At 35.1% G+C, this 24,951-nt stretch overlaps 2 protein-coding genes across 13 annotated transcripts in view; one reads left to right on the top strand and one right to left on the bottom strand.

Annotated features, from left to right (window-relative positions):
* The first annotated feature begins 4,466 nt into the window (after window positions 1–4,466).
* On the top strand, window positions 4,467–7,855 carry LOC117415580 (U6 snRNA-associated Sm-like protein LSm8). Its single transcript, XM_034026117.3, has 4 exons — window positions 4,467–4,641; window positions 6,286–6,326; window positions 6,949–7,076; window positions 7,249–7,855. The coding sequence occupies exons 1-4, from the start codon at window positions 4,611–4,613 to the stop codon at window positions 7,337–7,339; spliced, it is 291 nt and encodes a 96-aa protein (XP_033882008.1). The 5' UTR covers window positions 4,467–4,610; the 3' UTR covers window positions 7,340–7,855.
* A 338-nt stretch (window positions 7,856–8,193) lies between these two features.
* The window catches only part of LOC117415579 (ankyrin repeat domain-containing protein 26-like), a 32,001-nt gene continuing 15,243 nt past the window's right edge, over window positions 8,194–24,951 (bottom strand). For 5 of the 12 annotated variants that reach the window (XM_059027315.1, XM_059027318.1, XM_059027320.1 and 2 more), the window contains 23 exons: window positions 23,748–24,659; window positions 22,242–22,501; window positions 21,758–21,916; window positions 21,294–21,324; window positions 21,021–21,162; window positions 20,586–20,799; window positions 19,831–20,014; window positions 19,477–19,623; window positions 18,426–19,394; window positions 17,835–17,903; window positions 17,189–17,341; window positions 16,852–17,027; window positions 16,516–16,609; window positions 15,934–15,960; window positions 15,434–15,511; window positions 14,215–14,349; window positions 13,644–13,756; window positions 13,349–13,484; window positions 12,515–12,787; window positions 11,610–11,845; window positions 10,344–10,602; window positions 9,017–9,062; window positions 8,194–8,860 (listed from right to left, as the gene is read on the bottom strand). In XM_059027315.1, coding sequence (XP_058883298.1) covers window positions 8,712–8,860; window positions 9,017–9,062; window positions 10,344–10,602; window positions 11,610–11,845; window positions 12,515–12,787; window positions 13,349–13,484; window positions 13,644–13,756; window positions 14,215–14,349; window positions 15,434–15,511; window positions 15,934–15,960; window positions 16,516–16,609; window positions 16,852–17,027; window positions 17,189–17,341; window positions 17,835–17,903; window positions 18,426–19,394; window positions 19,477–19,623; window positions 19,831–20,014; window positions 20,586–20,799; window positions 21,021–21,162; window positions 21,294–21,324; window positions 21,758–21,916; window positions 22,242–22,501; window positions 23,748–24,659 — 4,962 coding nt within the window. In that variant the 3' untranslated portion in view covers window positions 8,194–8,711. Of the gene's footprint in view, window positions 8,861–9,016; window positions 9,063–9,382; window positions 9,441–10,343; window positions 10,603–11,609; window positions 11,846–12,514; window positions 12,788–13,348; window positions 13,485–13,643; window positions 13,757–14,214; window positions 14,350–15,433; window positions 15,512–15,933; window positions 15,961–16,515; window positions 16,610–16,851; window positions 17,028–17,188; window positions 17,342–17,834; window positions 17,904–18,425; window positions 19,395–19,476; window positions 19,624–19,830; window positions 20,015–20,585; window positions 20,800–21,020; window positions 21,163–21,293; window positions 21,325–21,757; window positions 21,917–22,241; window positions 22,502–23,747; window positions 24,660–24,951 lie in introns of all 12 variants that reach the window. The other 7 variants (XR_009329189.1, XM_059027317.1, XM_059027322.1 and 4 more) reach the window with 7 other exon arrangements.

Consider the following 24,951-nt stretch of genomic DNA (forward strand, 5'->3'; position numbering starts at 1 on the left):
ATTCCAATGATTTATTTGTTTACCTCTTGTGAACACAGTAAACACCAACACTTTTCTGCACAGCTCCTTTAAGAGAGCTTTGCTCACAATGGTAAAAAGGAAGGCTCTTTCATTTGTCACGATTAAAGGATGTGGGGGCGGCAACAGCAGACCTAAACCAACTTCTTTTCAGAAACATAAATCTTAAAATGGCATTATTATACAGATTATTCTTAGGGACTAGATGTGTGTGGCACAAATTAATAATCTGTTTACTATAGTGTTCACATAACATTTAAAATCAACATTTCTAGAAAAAGAAAAGTGACATTATATTATGTTGGACATTTTCTTAAAGCTTTAAAATTAATAGAAATAACCTCGACCAAGATTAAAATAATGATTTTACCTCACAAAATACATTTTTAAACATGCACAAAATGTGACTGATTGAGAAAAACCCACAATTAAAAAAAACATGTGAATAGAACTAAATATAAAACAAATTGGATAATTACATCTCCTCTTGTTTTCTGTGATTTTCAATAGCATTTGAGGCATTTCTACATGACTCACTTTGACTGCCATTTCAAGTTATTTCAGTTTGTACTTTAAATGGCATGTGTAGCATTTGCCATGTAAAGATGATTTCCTTCTAATAAATACATCATAACAATATATGACACTCGAGATATTCAAGAAAAAAAAGCTTCCAAGTATTAAAAATATATTTTGTGCAGATAAGGTTGGTTTCAGGTAGGTATGGAAAAGCACCAAAAACAATTAGTAATTAAAAAAAAACAAAAAAACGAACTAGACTATTGAGTGCAGTTCTAAGTTTGCTGCACTAAAGTTGAATATGTGTCTCCACCTGTTGGCTGAGTGGAGTACTACAGATGTTTAAGAGTGATAACACATTCAGATGCAGACTCTTTATTCCAAATAGCGGGAACTAATTTGTTGCGCAGTGTGTTGTGTATCACTCCTTTTGAGTTTATAGTTCAGTTTAGAAAAAAAAAAATCATCTTGTTTCACATTAAACAGTGCTAACCGATGTATTGTATTGCCTCTTAGAAGCAATATCTACCTTGTGCTAAATCTCTTTTGGTTATTTGCATTACTTTTCAGGATATGTATATTTAGACTAAATTATACCTACAACACAGTAAGTGATTTACGCACCAGGAAGCTAAAGCACGATTTAATCCATTGTGTTTTAGTACACTCATTAGATTCAACATGGACGAATGAAGTACTACACCTTTAAAATGACTCCTCTTTTGAAACCGAAAAGTCAAGACGTAAAACATCTCTCTGCAAGTATATATGAGTGAAGTAATTATTTTAAATGCTTGCCTACATATACATCATTACGCCAGTAACCTAATTGAATAATTGAATACTGTGATAATATCGGCAGTTGAAATACATATAGTTAAATCAATTTTTAATATCAATTATTACTAATCACTAATTCTTACACAAATACATAACACAAGTATGGTCAATAGATATGGTTAATTGATAATATTAAGATTACACTAATCATGATTATACTATCCAATCACATACAGAATCTGCTCTTGTCAAAGCACGTATTTTTGCACTGGCAATATCAGACCATTTAATAGTTAATATACAATATATATCCTGTAGTAAATGCAAAGATAAATGTAATCTCAAATTAAACAAGTTCCACAGTTTAAAATAGGACAATTAATGTATAATCACAAAATTATGTTTTTGTAAGAAGAAAAAATAAATGTTTTAAACCCATATCAAATGCATATGCTGATCAGGACACAGCAAACTCACTTCTGGTCTTTAAAATAACAGATTCAAGTCCCCAGTTTACATGAACTCAACACCGGAACAGGGGTTGTGTGCATGCAATCATAAAAACTTTGGAACTGGTCAAAGCAGAGCTAGAAATGTGCTAACGTTTGAAGACATGCGCATTTTTATTACCAAGGTCTTTTTACTTTTTGTTTTACGTTGTTCACGGTGCACTGTAATATTTGAGTACCATGCTTCAATCAAAATTAAAAATGAAACAGCTAGAGGCTAATCACATGCCAATCCCTGATGCAAGCAGAAAGAGACATATCCATGGCAACGGCACCCGGTCCACTGAGTCACAATTAAACCCCAGGCACAATATGGCTTTAAAAGGGTTCTAGTTTGTACAGGAATTCGACCAGCTTAACAAGACTCCTTCCCTTTTTTAAAGCAGTGTTTGTTTTGGAAATGATTTTTTAATTAGGTTGTCCTGAGGAGTGGGAGCAGGGATAGTAAAACAAATGTACTGTAAAGGCGAGTGTATAAATAGTGTAAACACTATTAACTGTGGTGGGGACAGTATTTCCACAGCACTTGTTTCAGTAAGGTCCTTTTTAGCAGCTGCGGCAGATGAATAATTAAAGCAATACGTATGACTTCACCAACATATAACCCAGGCCTTTGTCTCGCACTGCACATTAAGCAGATAATTTCTTGCAGTCATATTTTGAAAATACATTATGTAATTATTGTAGCAGTAACACCCATTTGCTTTTTTTAGCAATGATTTTAGGAGATTGATTTTATTTTATTTTTTTAATGATCCCTGACCCATAATTCCAGGCAAGGGTTACAATATTTTTCAATTATTTACACTTACTTGTTGACAAATATAAAATAAAAATATTTTAATAATAATAATAATAATAATAATAATAATAATAATAATAATAATAATAATAATAATAATAATAATAATAATAAGGACACAGGGTGTTTTTTTTACCTGTCAGTAGGACACAGTTGAAACATTGTTCATAAACATTGTCAGGTCCTGTGTCAAAGTAAATAAAAAAACATATGGATACATGAGAGTAACAGAAGATGCTTAAGGGCTTACAAGTAAGGAGTGGAAGGGTTAATCTTGTAAAAAACACTGTAATTGATCTATGGAATTTCAGTAAAGGTTGGGGTCAGAAAACTGGGCTCAGGCATTACTGATACTTTGTAAAGCAGAAGATTGTCATTATTGTTAACATACATGTTTTTATTTGCATAACCAACTATACAGTAAATACATCATCATATATAAACAACAAAATCCATATTGAAAGTAGAACCCTCTGTGATATGATGGTCTGCATCCATGCATTCTTTGATGCAGAGAACTAAACTTAGAACTCCATTGAATACATGATGTGTCTTACTCCCTAAAAAAACAGTCAACAACCCATATAAATTATCCCTCCATTCAAAGGTCAAAACTTTTGATAGCTTTGTCTGCCAAAAAACAGAGTTTAATATTGTAAGTCCCATGTTCCCAAAAGCTATTAGTTCCAGTTCACTGCATTCTGATATTGGAGAGTGGGAGATCAAAATGCAGATACATAGAGAATGACTTTAATATATTTCTCCAGCCAAACAATTCCACCACACTCACTCTTTGAAGCACTTGCATACCTAATTATTAGCCGTTTTGGATTTTAATTGAAAGGCACAATGCACTGCGAATGACAATTAGGATAATTAGAACTGAAGTCATTGTATTTTACCTTGCTCTTAGTTGTGTTAATACTTGCACTGTGATTCTTGAAATGTATTTGTTTATGACTGTAAGTCACCCTGGATAAGGGCGTCTGCTAAGAAATAAATAATAATAATAATAATAATAATAATAATAATAATAATAATAATAATAATAATAATAATAATAGCAGTTTTAATGAAAACACTTTTAACTGGAATTACAGATAGAATTGAAATCACATGTAAAACATAAGCAGAAATGGGTTACATACACAATCATCTCCCATATCATACTGTATTGTGTTTAAACTATATCATGTGTGTTTTTAGGCGTATTACATGTTTATCAGAAGTTATTTTGAAAACAGAGACAGCAGATTTGATTCCCACCCAGGACTGTATCAGCAAAATGAACACTTGAGGACTGAAAGCTTGTTACTACTTCGTTAGAAACAAATTGCATTGGTGCCACAAATACAACCTTTTCCATTAAAGACTAATTTCTTGAGCCTACTCTACATTTGCATACAGCATAATTTGAAATGTCTTTAAATATGGTTACAATGTGTCGTATACTGTGTGATAAATAATTTGTACGACATAATTAAAATAAATCAAATTCAGGACATGTTTTGTCAAAGTGACTTGATTCTAAAAAAAAAAAAAAAAAATCCAATCAAGAGGTTAAGAATAAATAGCGGTGTAATGAAAGACTAATTCATTGCCTGTCAGTCTGTGTACTGTAGAGAGTAGCCCACATGTCAGCAGAATGCTGCATACACTGGTTGCTGTGCATGACTCACATGTTTTGTAATGAAAAGGCTGTACTAAAAAAAAAAGCTGATACGTATAGAGAGGAAAACAAAGTACTGTACATTCTGAAGAGTAGCTTATCTCAAAACGATGCACAATGCCGTTAAATCGAGCGGTTTCTGCTTGTTTGGTCTAACATATGTAAACTACACATATCTGTGATCTTCTAGTTTGGTCTGTTATTCCCGTCGGCCCTTACGACCGAAGTGTGTATTTCGTTGGAGGTACTGCTTTGATTATTTTTTTTTCAAATTACAAAATCCATCAGGTAAATATCCTGTAAAGACATCACCATGTCAACCGCACTGGAGAGCTATATCAACCGTATCCTTTTTCAATGTATTTATGTTTGAATGAATGAAAAACAATGAATGGTCGGCAGCGTAAATCAGTTTAGAACTGTGCCGCTGTGTAAGGCCTGTTGTGAGATTTATTCACTGTCCGAAGGAGAATTTTTTTTGGATAAATGCAAATTTTATGTGAATACAAGAGACCGTGTATTATATATTTTAAACGACGGTACTCCAGTGCATCATCCAGAGAGCAGTGTAAGTACCGTCGATTAATAAAATTAAAGTACGGTATGTATACTGTACCATTGAAACCGGTATTTTGACCGAGGCGCTGTTTTCAGATCAATATAGAAGATAGTACACGCAAAAAAAATAAATACATTGCACATGGTATGTCTTCTTCGATTACTATACTATGTATCCTTAAATGGGGTACGGTGCACTTAATTCTCAAAAATAGAACATTCTGACACATTTTTGCTCGTTAAGCTTTAATAGTCCATTTTAAGAACAATAAAGTGAGAAAAGTACAGAAATTACGACTTTTTATGAAATAGAGGTGAAAACATTACTGCGCATTACCTTTCAGTTCAGGGCGGGTAGCATCGAATTTATTTAGCCACTAGTGTGCAATTAACTTAACTGTAACACAACACAAAAACAACATTCTACCAAATTTCTCATCATTGACTTAATATATTAATTTAAATAATAATAATAATAATAATAATAATAATAATAATAATAAACACATGCGTAAAAGAGAATTTTATTTACTTACAAAAATATAGTAAAACAAAATACAGCTGCAACTTCAGTCGAAGCCACTTCATATGCGACTTTACCTTACACCTAACACTACACCTAACCCTAAACTAAATAGCTCTCAACTGTTACTATTATTTCAGCACTAACTGTTAATATTATTTCAACTCCGTTTCTTTTGTACCGTCTAGTGGCTTCTACATACTGCGCTCACCGATCTAAAAGGTAATATGCAGTAACGTTTTAACCTGTATTTCATAAATAACTTAATAATTTCCGTATTTTCCTCACTTTATTTGACGTTAAATGAACTATTAAGAAAAAAGTTGGCAGAACTTTCTATTTTTGATAGAGTCGAGACGTGTACCGTAACCCTAAATGTGGCTCTTCCACTTTATATTGATATTCATTGCATTCTTCACGTTTCAAAATACTTGAGATTATAGAGAAATAAAACAAAAACCTTCAAAGTACGAGTATTGTGAATATTATTTATGTTTACTGGAACGTTTGTACTCATAAAAAATGCAGAAAGATCGTTCTGATTAGTATTCAATTATACGACGAGTTGAAAACTGCAAAAGTTCAGCAGCAGAGCTTCCCATACTTAGGCAGAGTCGCGAGACGCCTGCATTATCATCTAGCCATATGCGAGGTCATGATTTTGTTTCCTGCTTGAGGTTGCTTTTCCATGGTTATATTGATTAGTACTGCATGTATTTCACCCGTTGCTACAGAATAATAATAAAAAAACCCTGACAGATGTTTATTGAGAGATAATTTCAAGTGCGAGGTTGATGACGAAAGAGGAGGCAGGACATGCATGCTACCAGTTGTCATTTTGTTGTCTTAGGCACATTTGCATTTGGAAAAAAAAAAAAGCTAACATTCCTTAACTCTTGGACACCAGGTACTGTTGCAATTGTTACATCTGATGGGAGAATGATTGTGGTAAGTATTTTAATGCATTCTATATATATATATATATATTTTTTAATTTCACATGTGTACTGGTAATCTAATTCAAATTCAAAGTGCTTAGCGTGACCAGTATTAAGTATTGCCAAAGCATTGATTACCATTGTCATTTTATGTACTGGTAATCACCACTGCTTCGTTCTTTCAATAAAAATTTAAATATTTCAAACTTGGTTTACAATAATGTCAGCATAATCGCTCCCAGCTATTTTTGATGAGATAGTGTTAAGTAATCAGCGCTAAATATTTTTGTATGTGTTGTTTTCGTCCAATTAAAAAAGCTGACAATAAATGATGTTACTTTGTAACGTGCACATCAGGTGGCAAAACGCACATAAAATATGTGCATTTACTTAATTATATGACAGCTACGTCATACGGTTAACAGAAACGCCCATCTTTTTTTCTGTGTTATTCTCTATGCTGAGCTGTTCCAGTTGGGTGTGAGGGGCAAACTTTCATGCTACAGACAGTTGTGTTATAGTGTGAGAATTATGCAGTTTATGGTTGCATCTCTTTTCTAGTATCCACATCAAAATAAAGAAATATTGGGCAATAAAAGACTTAAATGCTCTATATAATTTTTTCTCAACAGGGGACATTAAAAGGATTTGATCAGACTATTAATCTAATCCTGGATGAGAGTCACGAACGAGTATTCAGTTCTACTCAAGGAGTTGAACAAGTGGTATTGGGATTGTATATTGTTAGAGGAGATAACGTGTAAGTGCCTTACCATTTTTTTAATTGAGTTATTAGTACTGTTTTTTATTGTTAAATATCATACTTTTTACTAGGATAGGTACAGTACAAATGTAAAGAAACAGTCTTATCATGTACCTGACGATTATTCATGCTGCATTAATACTGTGCGTATATGTTTTTAATATTGCAGGGCAGTAATTGGAGAAATTGATGAAGAAACAGATTCTGCTCTGGATTTAGGAAACATCCGTGCTGAACCCCTGAATTCAGTTGTACACTGACATCTTGAGTCAAAATTAAGGACTTTTCACATTTATTTTGTTTGGTTGATCTTGTGGTTTGAGAATCAGTTTTAAAAGGACTTGCTACTTTTTTGGGATTGTTTAGTGAGGTTATTTTATTTATATATATATATATATATATATATATATATACACACACACACACACACACACTTAATGGAGATTGAGTTTATGTTGTTACTCATTTTATGCCAGCATGGTCTGAAGGTTGAAATGTTATCTAGTTTAAAATTACTAACCATGTAACAACCTTTATCTGGTTAAAAAAAAATGCAAACAATCTATATGTCTAAGCAGTAATGAGTAGCAGCTCTTAAATTAGCAATAACTTCTTCCTTACATGTAATTAAAAATCACTTGGCCATGAAAAAGCCAATAGATCATCTGCATTGTTGATGTTCCGTGTCAGTTGTAACACTGCAATAGATGACTATTTGGGCTACCTGGCTATTTATTTCACCAACATTTATAATTAAAGTACCCTGTTTTTGTATAGTAATGTGTCATGTTTATCAGTGAATTATTTTTTTTTTTATATAAACAGCTTCAGGAGATACACATTGCAGTTTATAGGGGCCAGTTTGTGAACCAAGGTTGTCAAAAGTCACTCTGCAATGCATGGAAGTGACCTATATTACATACATCCCAAGGAAATGAGTATGTCAATCTTTCCTCTCTGTAAAATACAGTTAAATTGTTTTAAACAATGAAAAGTCTTGTCTGCAATTTCCTGTTAATCAATTTATAACTGAACACAGTCGCACCTAATACCACATACCATTACACCAAATGTCATCTTAAAACACTTAATAAAACTCACGTAAAAACAAAAGCAAATGAGCACTGCACCATTTAATGGCATGTACAAAATGTAGTGAGTCTACAAATACCTTGGCAAGTATGCATCTAATACTGCACGGAAAATGGAAGAAACCGTTAAATACAAAACAACTACCTCAAATATCCAAACAGACTGCAACTGATAATATAGGCAGAATGTACTGTACACGTTATATATTGCATAACAATAAAATAGGGTATACATATTAAAAAAAAAAAAAAATTACAAAGAATAGCCTGGAACAGTTGGATTCCAGGTTTAAACATCAATAATGCTGCTTTAATGAAAATATGGCTCTAAATATGAAGATACTTGAAAACAATGTTGTGTCCCTCCTGAGCATACAAGTGCAATGTGCATCACTTAAGTCGAGCAATAAAAAAATCAATCAATAAATAATGGAAAATTGAATTATTTTGTTTTCTAGTTTTTACATTCAATATTTGTTTTACATATTATGCACATTGAATTGACATTTAATGTAAACATGGAACATGCATAATCTTCTACTTAAATCATGTAGTTTTTCTTTAAGACCTCTAAGTATTGCTGAGTCGCTCTGGCGACAGGATCCTGGTCAAGGTTTAGGCTTTTCAGAGAGCCAGCAGCTGATCCAACAGGAGACATTCTCGTAGATCCACCGTCCAGCTCGGCTGTGGCTGTAAATAAATGCAAAAAAAATTGGATTATGTGAATAAAAGATTTATGACAATATTTTTATGTTAACAATTTGTGTTCACAAAACAAGTGAATGTTTATATTAAATTGGTTGAGATAATTTATAATCAAAGTAATAGGCTATACAAACAACATACCATGGTCTAGTTCCTTTGTGATGCTTTTCTCCAATTCATTTTGCATCTGAAAGCAGAATTTGAAATAAAATAAAGAAATAAAAACAGTAAAAGAGATTTGAGGGAAAAGGGGGTGTTTCTGACCAGACAGGTATTGGAGCAGAATAAGTTGAGATCTTAAATTGTGTCCAAGAAATCCTACAATGTGTGTTTTTTTTTTTCTTTTAAATAATCTTTCGAATTGGTTGTACTGCAAATGAATAATGTACTTTTTTTTGTCTACAGTCATTTGCATTATATAAGTTATTTTAAATGGTCGTCTGTTTTTTTTGCCCTATGAAATTCATAGATAAGCGGTAAAGGTTAAGGTTAGTGCACACTACACACCTTGTCATGTGTCGGGCTGAAGAGAAGATAGGTGAGAAACAGACTTTTGAGCTAGGAGCTGAAGGAGTGAGAAACAAAAGTTATGTACAAAGTTGTGCTACTAGAATCCCACACTAAAGGAAAATGGAAAAATAGAGGGAAGAGGAAATCGTTTTTTTTTTTTTTTTATCTAGCGGATTCAAACAAATGAACAGGTTTGACAGTTCAAGAAGTGCCAATTTCAAGTAGACAACCTGAACTCGTGTTGGACACCACATAACACTGAAGACCAATATTTAAAATGCTATACCTTTTTTTTTTTTTAAGAGAACATTTAGCTCTTAGATGTTTTTTACATTTGAAAATGACAACTTAGAAATGAAGTGCTTTTTTTTTTTTTTTTTACACAATTGCAAAAAATGATCAGTATAATTTCTTTTCAAATCTTGGAATACAACACAAATAAAACTTTAAAATCACTGGTTGAAAACATAAGTTGAATCACATAAGGCAAGATTAATAAACCGTAATGAGCCTTTTAATGTGGTGTTCGTCTACTATTGAAAAACAAGTTTCTGATCTTTAATCTTTTTAATATAGCTGTTTAAAAAACAAATACAAAGTTATATAACAATAACAAAGATGCTGTTGATTTATCTGCATCTGCAAATATATTGTTTGGTTTTTATCTACCCTGTTTTTTGGCATTAAAAAATAATGTATATATCTTAATATTGCTGAGACTTAATTTATTTGTGAGGTGTAAAAAAAAAAAAAAGTGTACAGTATGCTGCCTTGTTTTTTTCCTATACCGCCAGCAGAGACAAAGTATTATGTATTTAGCAGTTGTCTGATCTCATCTAAAAGTTATCAATGACACTTTTTTTCAACACCCTCTGAGATGTAATATCTACAGCTCAGATAGACCAATATTATACATCAACTAAGCTTTTATTTTGTTATTATTATTATTACTGCTAACCTTTGCTATGTAAGCATCCATGCTGTTTAGAGACGAACCATCTCCCACTGGGTTCAGGAAACTTCCTCCAAGCCCTAGATTTCTATTAAGGGGGCCCAGAGTGCCACCAAAGTTTCCAATGCTGCCCTGAAGCTGATTCACGTCAAAGACAGGACTTGCAGTCAGGCTCCCGTTTACAATGCTGCTAGCTATGAACGATTTGTTGTGCTGACGCTCATGCAGCAGCTTAGTGTTGGCTTCAGCCAGCCTCTCATTCGATCTGAAACACAAGAAGACCTTTTTATTTAGAACGTGCCTGAAGCCACAATTTAATTTTTTTTTTTAACATTTACTTCATAATGTACAGTTAGAATACAGTAAGTATCTTTTTGGGTATTCCAATTAACATATCACCAAATCAGCAGGAATCCTAGGAACCCATTTGCTGCAGAAAAACAAATCTTCTATGCTGTCAATTTTTGGTTTGTTTTACACTTGGGGTGGGGCAAAAACATGCAAGGCTTTTTTGTTTGTTTGATAACCAAATCAATACAATTATCATACATAATCATCAACACAAGTAATTTTGCTTTAAATATATGTAAACATACTTGTTCAATAAAAATGCTTCTGGTGAACAGAGGTCAAGGTTGAACGAGGCGCACTGTAGCTGCAGTTTACTTCAGTATCCAGTGCATTGTTACTACTGAACAAGCAGTTAGACGCCAAAAACCATTAAAAAAAAATAAAAATAATCACCCCTAAGATCAGGTCAAGGAGTTGGCAACAGCCATCCAGATGACAAAGAGTAACTCGAAGATAAACTAATGTGAATCCTATTTTTTGGTTTTTATTATTACTACTACACAGAAGTATTTGTGATGTTTAAAGTAAAATGGTAAGTTTGTTTATATTATTGATTGATGGCGCTTGTGAGCTTGTAACTTCCTTAGAATTTAAAAGTGTACTAATAAATGTCTTAACTGTTATTCAGTAGTACTGTTTGTGTATCTTATGTGACTGGGGGACTCAATTTTAACTTTTTAGTTTAATTGTGGAATAACACAGTTTTTTTTGTTTTTTTTAAATTTAAAACTAGGATCCCTGCTAATTAGTAATGTTTACATTAGCCTTACAATATTATTAATAACCATATAAATTTCGAAGTGACTGCACAGCAACTTCAGTATAATTCATTTTAAGAAGCTTATCATGGACATGTAACCTCTGACATTTAAATGCCAGACTAATCTAAGGCACATGAACACAACTGACATGCAGTCTTACCTATCTAGTTTGGCTGCCAAGGACTTGCGTAATTTTAATTCTTGTGAATAAAGCTCCTTGTATCTCTCCAGCTCGGTCTGCGTCGAGTCCCGCTGGCTCAAGCTGTTCTGCTGTGTGCTCTGTGCTCTACTCAGCTCTCCCTCAAGGTCTCTTATTCTTTGTTCCAGCTGGTTTCTTAAAGTTGCTTCATTGGTGGCTTTTATTTGTTCTAAGGCTTCTTGAGAGGCTGCCTGGGTCTTTAAAAACAGAGATAAACAAACAATTACAACAAAACATTTGTATAGAATGATTTCATTTTCCCTATTTTTTTTTAAATTTTACTTAAATGACACAAAAACAATAATATGCTCTTCTAAATTAATTGGCACCTTACAGAACTTGTCATTGGTAACATAAGAAAAGCAATAGCAGCGACCACATGGCTATAAATTTATACTGTATGCACATTTACTTGCAAGGAATATAAATCATTTTCTAGTATTACTTAACATTTAATTTGTGATCCAGGGTCTAAATAAACAAATTCTTAACATAATAATTGTTTTGTACATGTTAATTAAATGAACCAAAAAGTTAAATATGAACAGGGTAAGATAAAGAATGGGGGTAAATATGAGAAAAGATGTTCTGTGACTCAAAATCACCAGGAGAAAACTATATATCTTGTCAAGATCCTAAGATCTCAAAAATTATTATTATTATTTTTTTTTTAATTATCTTTGTCCTGTATATAGGAGGACACACCCCTGCCTAATGTACCCTTGCTGAAGGGGTTTCAGTAAAAACATTTTCGTGTGTTCCATTTCAACTTTGTGGAATGAATGTTTCCAGTTTTTCTCCACAGAAGTTCTAGTTTTTTCAGTTTTTCTATGTTGAATGATGCATTCAGGTTAATAAACATTTACCTGCAAAAACAGATTGACTTCTTCGAGTTTTTGCCTTATCTCCTGTCTAGCCCTTTCCTCGGCCTCTCGTCTGCATTGCTCGATCATTGTTTCCATATGGTGACGAACACTTGACACCTCCTCTTCAAGTTGCCTCTTGCTCCTCTCCAGCTTCTCATGGCTTTTGCGCAGTGCTTTCATTGAAGACAGTTGTTCCCTCAAATCACTATTGGTGGATTCTAGCCTTGTCGATTGTAAGGATTCTTTTTCTAATTGCTGGGAGAGTTCATCAATCTGTGTAAAGTCAAAACAGGGATTTTGAAGGAAAAAATAATCTATTTTACATAAAGATTTGAACAATTTTATTTGGTCTACAAAACAAAAAAAAGCAGCTTTGGAGGCAAAAATCAACAGTATTCTTTTAAAATATCCCTTTTTAACACCTAATGATCATCGATTTTCTGTAAAATGAAGTGTAAATTGAAAAGCAGTTTTCATTAATTTTAGCCATAACTACAGGGTGAATACAGTGAGAAGATTCTAAGTGGGTAAAATCCATGGAGAGTCCTAGGAAATGATTGTCTCCAAGTACCCTTGATGCATCCTGTGCTCTGATCTTTACTAGGTCCTGGATTTTAATTTAATAAAAAAAGAAAAAGAAAGGTCAGTTGTGTGCTGCTTCTGGTCCTGTCTGACTGCACATGTATCTGCCACTCAGCCACAGGGTTGCTTTCAATTTGGAGAAGTTTATTGAAACTGTACAGGGTCCTGTTATCTAAAAAGTTAACAGAATTTGGAATACCAATGAAAGTGAATGAGGGAGTTTCCACTCATATACTAAACAACAAATCTTACCTTGGACTTTAATCTAGCAATAGTCTCCAGGTGTCTGTTATCCAGGTCCCCCCGAATGCTGCTGAGCTGGGATGCAAACTCTCCAGTCTCTTGCTGCTTCTGCTTTTTCTTGGTGGTTTTAACAAGTGTTCTCATCCTTCAAAATACAGAAGAAAATAAATAAGTTACCTGTATATAAGAGAACAGGCTTTATGTGCATTGAAAAGACATCAGCCTACAGTTATATGCTGCACATTAATATTAAAAATAAACTTCAGTTCATACAACACAATATGCAAAACAGTCCATTAGACACCTGTTAATTTCCTTTTGAAGTTCACTGTTTCTCTTCATCTCCTGGTCAAGCCTTGCCTCTGTACATCGCTTTAGCTCTGCTATCTTTTTAGTCTTTTTCTTTTCTGTTTCCATCTGCAAGAAAAGTCATAACTATAAAACAGGACAAGTCCACTATAAAATCCCTGCTATCCACGTTTTTAAATTAAAACCTGTGCTTTTGGTTATGTATTTCCTTTATACAGTAGAATGCACATGTATGTTACAGAACATTTTGAAAGTATTCCCTTGCTTTTGTTTATTTGTATTCTTAAGCTTTCTCTTAAATGTTTTTAGAGGCAACCCACTTTTCTCAGTTTCATCTCCCATACCTAAAATTGTAAAGAACATCTACTGCAAGAGTTGATTTGATCAACTTTTTAATAACGGTTTTTCGGCATTCACCAATTTTTTTTAGGGGTTATCCCAGGATAACTGCACATTGGTGTGTAATACAGGGTAATTCACAATGTTGTAAAAAAAAAAAAAAAAAAAAAAAAATACAGCTGTGGCTTAACAACAAAACAGTTCAAAAAAGTACTTTTTGCATTTACCTGGCTTGTCACTTCAACTTTTTCTCTTTCTAGCTGAGCCAGTCTATGCCCTAGTTTGGATCTTGACTTCAGTTCTTCTTCCCAAAGGAGATGCGAGTCTTGTGCATTATGCGACAGCATACTTTGTTTTTGAGCCTTCAAGACAAACACATTTTTTTATTTAATTTATTTTATTTTAAAATGTAGTCGTCGCCAATGGTTTATATTACGGTTTTCTCCCCAATTTTTATTATTATTATTATTATTTATTTCGTAGCAGACGCCCTTATCCAGGGCGACTTACAATTGTTACAACATATCACATTATTTTTACATACAATTACCCATTTATACATTTGGGTTTTTACTGAAGCAATCTAGGTAAAGTACCTTGCTCAAGGGTACAACAGCAGTGTCCCCCACTGGGGATTGAACCCACAACCCTCCGGTCAAGAGTCCAGAGCCCTAACCACTACTCCACACTGCTGCCCAATTTGGAATGCCCAATTATTTTTCATCCCGGTTCACCGCTGTAACCCCCCCGGCGACTCGGGAAACGGAGGTCGACACGTCCCCCGCAACGTGTTCCTGCCAATCCGTCATTTTTCGCACTGTGGATCCACAGCGAAGGCACCAGACCTATTGTACAGGAGAATAACACAGATCTGAATGGCTCCACTGCAGACCTGCAGGCGCCCTTTCAGCCACAGGGGTCGCTGGTGCACGGTGAACCGTGGATTGCCCTGTCGATCTAAGCCCTCCCTACCCGGGCGGCGCTCGGCCAACTGTGCGCCACCACCTAGGAACCCCTGGTCACAGTCGGCAATGACATAGCCTGGATTCGAACCTGCAATCTTCAGGCTATAGGGCACATCCTGCACTCCACGCGGAGTGCCTTTACTGGATGCGCCACTTGGGAGCCCAAGACAAACCCATTTTTAAATAAGTCTGCTATGTTTTGAACCTACACCCAGGTTAAATAAAAGGAACGTTACAAAAGCAGACGTGTGCATAAAATGCATTCACAACACAGGTAATGGAACTTAACTGGAAAAAAAGCATAGAAGACAGGATGTGCCAAGGTAATAGCAAAACTGTTTTGTAACCATGTTTTATCATCAATGTCTCACTTTTTTACTTTTTTTTTCTTTGATTTATACAGGAGATAAATATTTAAGTGCAATCAAAAAAACAACTTTCTTTGTTTTTAAACAAGCAAAAAAAAAAGGTTTAGACAAACCTCTTGAATAAGCTGCTCTTCTAAATTGATCTTGGCTCCTTGTAAATTTGTAACCAAATCCTCTAAACGATTCCGCACCTACAGAAATTATTAAAAGAAGCAGTTAGGCAGTTTTGTCATCTGTACTTAACTCTGAATTTAAACCACCCATCTAAGTAAACAATAATACAACTACATTTAAAAAGGCTAAACTCTAATAAATAATTGAAAAGTTAAAACATGCTTCATGCAGCTTCAATAATATTCATTTTGTTCTCAAAAGTATAACACATATGTAGTAACAAATCAGCTACATATAATGTTTTTTGGTGTCTCACAACAAAACGAGCAACATGTCCATCTCATTCATTAACTAAGAGAACAGAATGCCATGGTGAAGAAAAAAAAAAGTTATCCAACGAAGAAGGAAAAACTAAAAGATGCAGCACCACCAGAAAAAGAATTAAAAAAAAGAAAAAAATGTGTAATTGTTAGCATCAAAATCACATCTAAATACCAACCCCCATCTCAGCTGGTTGATCTGACGTCTGAAAAAAGATTGAATTACTTTGTAGTGTAACTCCAGGTAGATAAGTTGACATTGTTTCTTAATATTAATCTATACACAGAGATCACATCATTTTGATAAATCTACTACTATAACCCTACAGTTTATTGCTACCGATTAAACAGAAGGCTTCTTATTTAAGAACCCTGTCTACTCCAATCCAGATCCACAGATAAACTGTTTAACAATCGGGTTAATCTTTATTGGGAAACAGGGCTTACAGTAAAATCACAAAGTTTTAAAGTTGAACACGATTTTTACTATTTTTAAGGACTCAATTATTTTTAGGATAAATTATTTCTTTAGAACATTTAAATGAATTACTGGACTTGAAATGCTGTTTTCCTGAATAAAAACATTTTCAGTAAAATGGATAAATAAAAGTAAAATGAATAAATTAAGGCACTCCAGTTGATAAAATTATGAATTGATAAATGCTGTGTATAAAACAATGATTATTATTTTTATGAAATGAAACAGCCTATATAAAATATTTTACGTCATGTAATTTGGGAATTAACAAGTGGGAACTTACCGCAGCAGACTCGTGCACTTCTTTTTGCAGAACCTCTATTCTATTTGTCTGCTGTTTGGCTGTAGCCTCCAATCTGGCATTTTCAATCTCAAGTCTAAAACAATGTCACAAATCATAGTTCAGAAAAGACTTGAATTACAAAACACAAAAGTACAATTTCAAAGGGTATGCAAACAATAGCCTACAGATTTCAGTCAATTCAGTAAGACGTTACCACAGAAGTCGGTGAAATAAGAGACTTGAAATTCCATTCAAATTTGAAGGACTTATTACAGTTGGGTGTACATTATTCCTCATATGATTTATTTGTATTAATGATTTCTAGACAGTACACACCTTTGAATATGTTCATCCAACTGCTTGACTGTCTTCTCCATTCCAGAGGATGCAGACAGACTCTCCTGCAGCTTCTGTGAGGAGGCAATCACCTCTCGCTCTTTGTCATCTAGTGCATTCTTTAATTCGTGAATCCGACGCTCTGACTGAATGAACTGGTCTTCCGTTTCCTGCAGCTGAAATTCACATACCTTGTAATACCGCACTGATCTGCTGCTATGACATAAGTTTTCATTGTGACAGAGTGGAATTTGTTTGTTTTATAATTGGAATGACACTTACATTAAAAGTTTGTTCTTACATTCATTTTAAGACTGCCTTTTTAAAATTACAATACCTTTCCTTTCAGTCTGTCGATATCTTTCTGAAACCGAATTTTTTCTGCCTCAAGATCATTGCGATAGCGAGTGTTGACCTCCAGTGATGCCTCAGACATGGACAATTTCTTTAGAGCATCAGCAAGTTCCTGTTGTAGTTGCCTTAAAGCAGCCTGACAAACACAAATGAAAGATATGTTTCAAGCTATAGTGCATTTACAACTTTAAAATAAATAATTATCAACCAGATAGTAGATCGCAGTATATTAAGTGAACCCTCCACCAAGTCTATTGTACAGGGTGGTCCACCCATACCAAATTGGCACTGGCCTACCCCCTCTAGGCGTTCCACACTTGGAACATGCATTTCAATGGCGGTGTGATGACTTCAAAATCCTGGAAAAATAATGTCTCATTCTGGGTGCCAAAAGCTGCTGTAAACTTGGACACTGTTATCAACATGTAATAAAGGTTTATAGCTCCAGATTTAATGTCCAAAGTAAGTTATTTTTAATGTTTCAATGTAAACAATATTTTTAGCTTTCCCTTTTATATAAATTCCTAATTATTTTTTTACACTGGCAGACAGCACAAATCTCTTAAAAAACAGAGGACAAAGAGGAAGCGCTCATGTAATGTTAGTATTACTGAAAGTAAACAGCCAACCTGGTGGTGAAGTGGTACACTTTGTATTATATTCCTGTGATGGAAGGATGACTCGTGCTCTGTGATGAACTGCATTTAAGATATATTAATACTTTTAAAAAAGGATAGAACACTTCAGAACAATCTGTAGAATATATTTCTTATAATTTTAAATGTCACTTCCACTGAACACCCAATTAGCACCTAATTACAAAGAATTCAGTCTTTTGTGCGTAAACAGTTTTGTTCCACATAAATTCAAAAGGGACACAAAGTAACAAATACCATTTACTGTATAAGCAATCTTAAAAGGGGTGTTGATCGAGGATGTTGTGTACTTTAAATTGAGGATATGCTGGTATTTTAAATACAGCGATAAAGCTGACAATTTGCTGCTGTTTACTGGTTCCTAATTACTTCCTTTGCTGTAGTTCACTGGCTGCCATCAGACTGACCTAATGCACAGGTACCAGGAGTTAGCATTTTATCTATTGCTAACTACAGTACCCCATGAATGTTCATGCGAGTATCCTCTATTAACTGTCTTTATTTTTTCCTATGCTCTTGTAATTACCAGGATTCATACAATGTAAAAATAACTTTGTCATCTACCTCTCTCTCTGCTTTTTCATTCTGGTGCCTGTAGACCTGCTCCCTGAGTTCAACGTTTTTGGCCATAAGTTCCTTGTTCCTCTCTTCCATAATCTGCACCCTCCCTTCGCTGTCTGCCCGCAGGTTTGTTAAGATGTCACTGAAGCGGTCCTGTACGTCGCTCACTGCCCTCTCCTTGATGATTCCCTTGTTCTGCGCCTCTTCTAGTTGCTGACGCAGTAGTATGTTTTCACTCTGCGCCTGGGCCATCCTTTCTTGCATGGATTCCTGTCGAACTGAGGACTTGCTCGCCTGTTCCTTCTCAGCCTGCAGTAAGCCCTCCAGCTCCTTCAGGCGGGACTGGGCTTGCTCTCGCTCACGCTGCATGCTTTCTAACTGGAGCGATTTCTCTGTGTGGGACAGTGTGGCACGGTGACACTCATTCTCCAGAGAGTTAGCCTTCGCTTCCGCTTTGCTGAGCTGTTGTGACAAGCTGTTAATGGAATCCCGCAGGCTTGTGGTCTCATGAGTGCGCTTTTCTTGCAGGCGGAGCCACTCATCTCGCTCTCGCTGGAAGGTTCGCTCTGCATCCACTTTGCCAGACTGACTGCGCTCAAGCTCCTGGAGTGCCGAGGTCAGTCGTGCACGCAAAGACTCCACATCTGTCTCTAGCTTGTCATTATTTTGCTTCTCCTGCTCCAGTTTGGAGGTCATCATGGTGCTTTCTGTCTTCAGAGCATTCAGCTGTCCACTGTACTGCAAGACAGTCTGTGCCAGGGCTTCTTCGTTTAGTTTTAGATCTCGTTTCAGATCTTCCATTTTTTCTTTCAGAGCCTCATTCTCCTCAAGGTACTGCCCCTCCTCTTCCTGGCTACGGGCTCGAACCCGATCCAGCTCCAGCTTTAACACGGATATCTCATCCTGAAGACTGCGGTTCTGCTGAAGCAGACCCTTTTCTCTGTCACTCACTTCAGAGAGCTGGGAAAAAACCTTTGCAGTAAAGAAAAGAGAAGTCAGTTTAGGTTTCCCACATTACCACTCTAAACAGATCCTCGTTTTAAATAAACAATACCTCTGTGCTTTTTGAGACAGTCTTTTTGTTTTCCTCTTCAATTTCCTTTTGTCTATGAAGGTGGTTGTTTAGTATTCCTTCCTGCAGAGCCCTGGCACTGCGTTCCTGAGACAAGCAGCGTTGCACTTCGTTCCGCTCATCTTCAAGCTAGCCACATAAAAAGTAAGAAACTAGAATTATTTGGAAAATGTTTAAGATATCTGATGGACAATGTTGACAATGGATTGAAAACAAAAGTTGGATTAAAAAAATGGTTAAGTCTATTTATGCGTATGACCCCCCCACACCCCTGCTCCTGCCCCCGCCCCCGCTGAACAGTTTCCAAATGTTGGTATGAAGGAGTAGTTTTCACACCTGCTTCATGTTACTAATCAAGGCTCTCATCTCCATCTCCAGGTTCCTCAAGGTGAGCTCCAGCTGCTGTTTTGCCTCCACCTCTTTGCGGAACTGCTCCTCTTTCTTTCGCAGCTGCTCTCTGCTCTTCTCATACAGCATTTCAGCATTCTTATGCTTCTCCTGCTCCTGCTTCAGAATAAACCTGGGATTTACAAAAACATTCATGATTAAGTCCTTGGCTTATTTGAAGTGCTGTACATGATTATTGAACATGGTAGACTGCAGATGCGCATCATCCAATTGGGTCTTCAACTTTTCACCAACCACACAGCATCCCAGTGCTATTACAACAAGCTGCTAATGGGTGAAAACATGTAATTGGCCATACCGCTCCTCTGTTTACTGAGGTTTGGAAAAGACTAGCTCTTATTTCCATGTCTTTATTTCAGGTTAATTGTTTTTATAGTATTGTACTTGCACCAAGTGTGAAAATTCAGACAGGAAAGTGTTATACATAAGAAGGCGTATTTTACAGGAATATATTTTTTCACCTACCTAAAAGTACATAACATATAATACAATGATTTGTGCAATAAAGCGTTCTATTACCCTGGTTAACATACTATATATTTTTCATATTAGTTATATATGTATATTTTAGGAGACAAGTAGTAGGAAACAAACCATTAAAAAAAAAATCACCAGTATGAGCATAAACAGCAGTGGTGTACTTTATATCTTCAAATAAAAAGACGAGCAATAAGAAATCCTACTTTTGGTTGTTAAGATCAGTCTCCCATTCCACCTGCTGGTGTTCCAGGGTGGATTTCACTTCCTGGATATCCTCCAGAGCCTTTTGTAGTTCTTTTCTCTCGTTTAATAGCTGAGCGATGTTATCTGACAGCATACTATAGCGCCCTTTCTCTCTCTCAATGGTGCGCTCATATTCATGGAACATGTTCTGAATTTTGACCAAAGTTACAGAATCTGGAATTTGAGAAAATATATGAAAATCTGTCTTCAGAAAAATCTGTGGCCTGGATAGAGTTCTCAGAATCAACTTAAAACCACCCAAGTAAATCTGGTACACCACAGTGTAACCATTAAACTATCCCCCTGCAACAATCTTTTTTTTTTTATCCACTAGGGGCAGAATGTTTCAGGTTTCTGTGTTTTTATTTCTTATTATAGCCCTAAGTTATGTTTACCTATTGTACCAGTTTCAAGCTGTTTAATCAACAAAGATGCATTTCTGTATCCTAAGGCAGGTGAGTCCATGCTGTCTGTAGCAGTGTCAGAGGACTGGGTGAAGTCATCAAAGTCATCTGCAATTTCCATTTGCTTATTGCTCTGCATGGAGTTAGAAGATAAAAACAGGATTATACCAATGCAATTATGCAGATACTGTAAACTGGTATAAAGACACACTTTTTTTGCGAGAAGCTTAACCTTATACAATGACCTATTGACTTTTATATTACCTTGCTTTTCCAATTGTGGGGTATTGTCGGCCTAAAGTCAAGCAAAAAAAAAAAACACAGGCAGGTAAATAAATGGTAGCAATGTTCAAATGATGTCAGTAGTGTCACATCAGACCCCATTAACTTATTCAGGATGTTCTATCCAAATTTGACAGTTACACAAACAGGTTAAAGGTTTATAACAATTGATGGTTGCACATACAGTATACACATATTTCATATAGTTGATGTTATATCTCATAACAAGATACATCCTTGTGTTAAAGTTGACAATGATATTTCACAAACCATATTTTTACAACATGCTTGTTTAAATGCTATATATATATATATATATATATATATATATATATATTATAGCATACAAGTGTACCAGATCTACATAATCTGAATATAACTGGAACTACCAGGAAAATGTTTTTGTAACATTACAAAAAAAAATTAAAATGTGCATCTGCTTATACCTTCCTCCATCTTCTGACATCTCACTTAAAGTACTATCATCAAATACAGAAAGCTGATCTCCATTAACAAAGGTAGCTTGCTGTGACTGTCTGCCAGCAGTGTTCAGATTTGAAATCCGTTTATTATCTACATCCTCCTCATCCGAGAAAAGGTCATCTCTAAAAGATCCAAGATTTCACATTAACTCTTTGGGTAATACAAAATTTTACAATTTAAATGTGTTTTTTTTTTATTTGGTTTTTTTTTTGTCAGAGATGTGTGCCTTATGATGTAAACCCTGCATCCCTGTTTCTGCATAATTACATTTTTGATTTTTTTTTTTTGTTGGTATACCTGTATCTGTATACTGTACATTAAAATGCAACTCTTAAATTCTAAAACATTTCAATATTGTATTGTGAGAAATGCAAACATATTTGATCATATTTTAATTTATAAATATGAAAGCACTGATTAGAACGCATAAGTTACCAGAAAAAATACCTTTTAGCATGTGTTGCATTTGCTCTTTGTTTAATATTACTCCTTGGGTTGTTGAGCTGCTTTTGGTCCTTCTGATTACAAGTGTTCAGTTTTTCAGAACCTTGCATTCCTTTAGGCTGTAGTCTTTGGGTGGCTTCATGCTTTATAATTGTCTCGGTTTCATCCCCAGTTTGTCTGTTTACATTTCTTGGTCCCTCTAAACCCTTAATTGCATTTGATCTTTGCATTCCCAGGAGTTTCTTTTTCTTTTCTCCCTCAACCTGCAAATACAAAGAACATGTATCTAATGACAACCAAGCACAATGCGACAGATTATTGTTAGCTGTTCAAAAAATAATAATCTGAAAGTCGTTCAGTTAATTTGCAGGACAACAATTTATCCAACACATTTAGTTAATTATTAATTATGCATTTCTTTTAAACTGTAAAAGATTTACCTTAGGAACAGGCATCAATGTGATGCATACGCCTCTTTTTTTTTATATATATCCCCCAAATATACTAGATTCCCTTTAAAGTTAGTACATCTACAGATTTTAGTAGGCTAGGTGTTAATATAAAAAAATATGCACAACAAAGTCAAAACAGAAACCCGTTGACGTTACTCTTCAAACACGCAATCTTTAGAGCCCCTCTTAAAATGAATTAACAGTATTAGAAAAACTGATTTTACAGGTTTAAATAAAAAAAACAGCTACCCAGAAAGAGATGATAGCTTCAAATTTACAAATACATGCATGAACACAAACCATGACCAGTAAAAGCATCTAGGTTGTACTCAATGCTTTCCAAAGATGTATGATCAAACTAACAAGACAAAATCAAATTGTTTTCAGAACATAACTCAACTTGAGTGTCAAGGAAAGGCATAATTGATAACATGAAGTAGCTGCTTTATAAATCATTTGCTCAGCCAATACGCTTTTTTTTATTTATACAAGCAAAAGCTGGAATACTCATCAGGCACGTGGATGGGTAGCTCATTTGGCTACAGAAAGAAAGACAAGGAGAAATTGTGCAGTATAAACAACAATTAACACACACAAACGAGGGCCCACAGGTGACAAAATGCTTATGAACTGTAGTATGGATGATATGTGGTATGGGCTGTCAAGTATGTGGACAGAAAATGGGTGATTTGGACACAGAAAAACCCCTGTATTGAAGTTCAAGTCAAAGCAACATAAGGAGGAGGGAGGTGAAGTAAATGCAGTTGGACAAACAATTGGCGATACTGCTGCCTTTACAGTGAAAGATACAGAATGACAACATGAACTGCAGCAACCAAGAAGAAAAAGTTGTTTGTGGAAGAACATGCAGAAAAAACAACAGTGAGTTCAGAAGACTAGGCAGGTAAATACAAATGTAATAACACAATTACAAATTTGCATTTAGCCCTCTGCTCCCCAAATAGGTACACAATTTGGAATGGGCCCTTCCTTGCACAAGCAGTTGAAGTATGCCAGGTGAAGACAAACTATGGAAATGGACTGGAGAATCCTCTACCTCTTTCTGTAGCTGCGCTTTTTCTTTCTCCAAAGCCAGGAATACAACCTCATTCTTAAACCTCTTCATATCTCCCTCAAGCTCTTCATCTGATGGGTATTTAGAAGCTGGTGCACATTCAGATAATGGAGTTTTCTTCTGACCAGTTTTCACAAAATCTTGGTATTTGTCATCTTCCTTGGAGTTTTTACTATGGCCAGGATTTGTATTGTTTTCAACAGAACTTCCACTTCCATCAAGTCTGCATTTTGGTTTCTCTTCAGCACATTGCTCAGAATCAGAGTCCAGGTCTGTGTCATAGCCAGCAACATCGTTTTCTCTTTTCTGTATTAGTGGTTGTATTTCATTCTCATCTTCTTTAGAGAGATGTTCAGCTTGTTTGTTTGAGTTTACTGCTTTATCTGGTATTTTACTACCTTTCAGTTCTGGCTTAGAGGGTTCTGTAATAGAGTCTTCTAACCTGGACTCCTGTTCTAGAATCGGTTGCAGTATTCCACTTTGGGTCTTTGCCATCTGGTGTACAATCTCATCTTCATCACTAGAATCATCTTCATTATTAAGATCTACTCTTAAATGTGTCGATATGGAACTTGGCGCTCTGGATTGTTCCAAACATATCTCTCCAAACTTCTTCTTCAACTCAGCTGCCACATCCTTGTAATGGGATTTTACTTCTCTTTTTTCATTTTCTACCCAGATCTTTTCATATCGCTCCTCCCATGGCACAGCAGAGCTGGCTGCAGATAGATTAACTTTGTCTGTGGTTTGATTTTCACTTCCTTCTTGGTTCTGCTCTCTGAATAGGGTATCTGCCTGGTCTGCCGCGTCAGGAGTTGTGTTAATTAGCACTGCCAAGGGGGTTTCTAACAGTTCTTTGTCCTTCAGCAGCATTGGTAGACACATAGAAAAAGACTATTAAAAAAAAAGGCAGCATCAGAAGGTTCAAAAGCACATAGCAATTATTTTAAGCAAATAATATCTGAGAAATTAAGGTCAGATTCACTCAGCTTATGCATCAAATTTTCCAAAAAAATTAAATTAAAACTAACATTAAAACTATCATCCATAACTAATACTCAATGTTAAAACATTTCTTTTATGTTCCCCTTTTTAATTGATTCCTCTGCAATTCAACTGAAAGTTGTGGTTATGAGCATTAAAATGTCTATTTTCCTTTTTTGAAAAAGTGGTACAAAATTTGTAG

The sequence above is a fragment of the Acipenser ruthenus genome, chromosome 7 (genome assembly GCF_902713425.1).
Source record: "Acipenser ruthenus chromosome 7, fAciRut3.2 maternal haplotype, whole genome shotgun sequence".
Lineage (NCBI taxonomy): Eukaryota > Metazoa > Chordata > Actinopteri > Acipenseriformes > Acipenseridae > Acipenser > Acipenser ruthenus.

Bases quoted from the DNA above. Each gene is read 5' to 3' on its own strand.
- LOC117415580 (XM_034026117.3), top strand. From the start codon at position 4,611: ATGTCAACCGCACTGGAGAGCTATATCAACC. The intron at 4,642-6,285 runs GTATCCTTTTTC...CTTGGACACCAG, and splicing joins ACTGGAGAGCTATATCAACC to GTACTGTTGCAATTGTTACA. The intron at 6,327-6,948 runs GTAAGTATTTTA...TTTTCTCAACAG, and splicing joins CTGATGGGAGAATGATTGTG to GGGACATTAAAAGGATTTGA.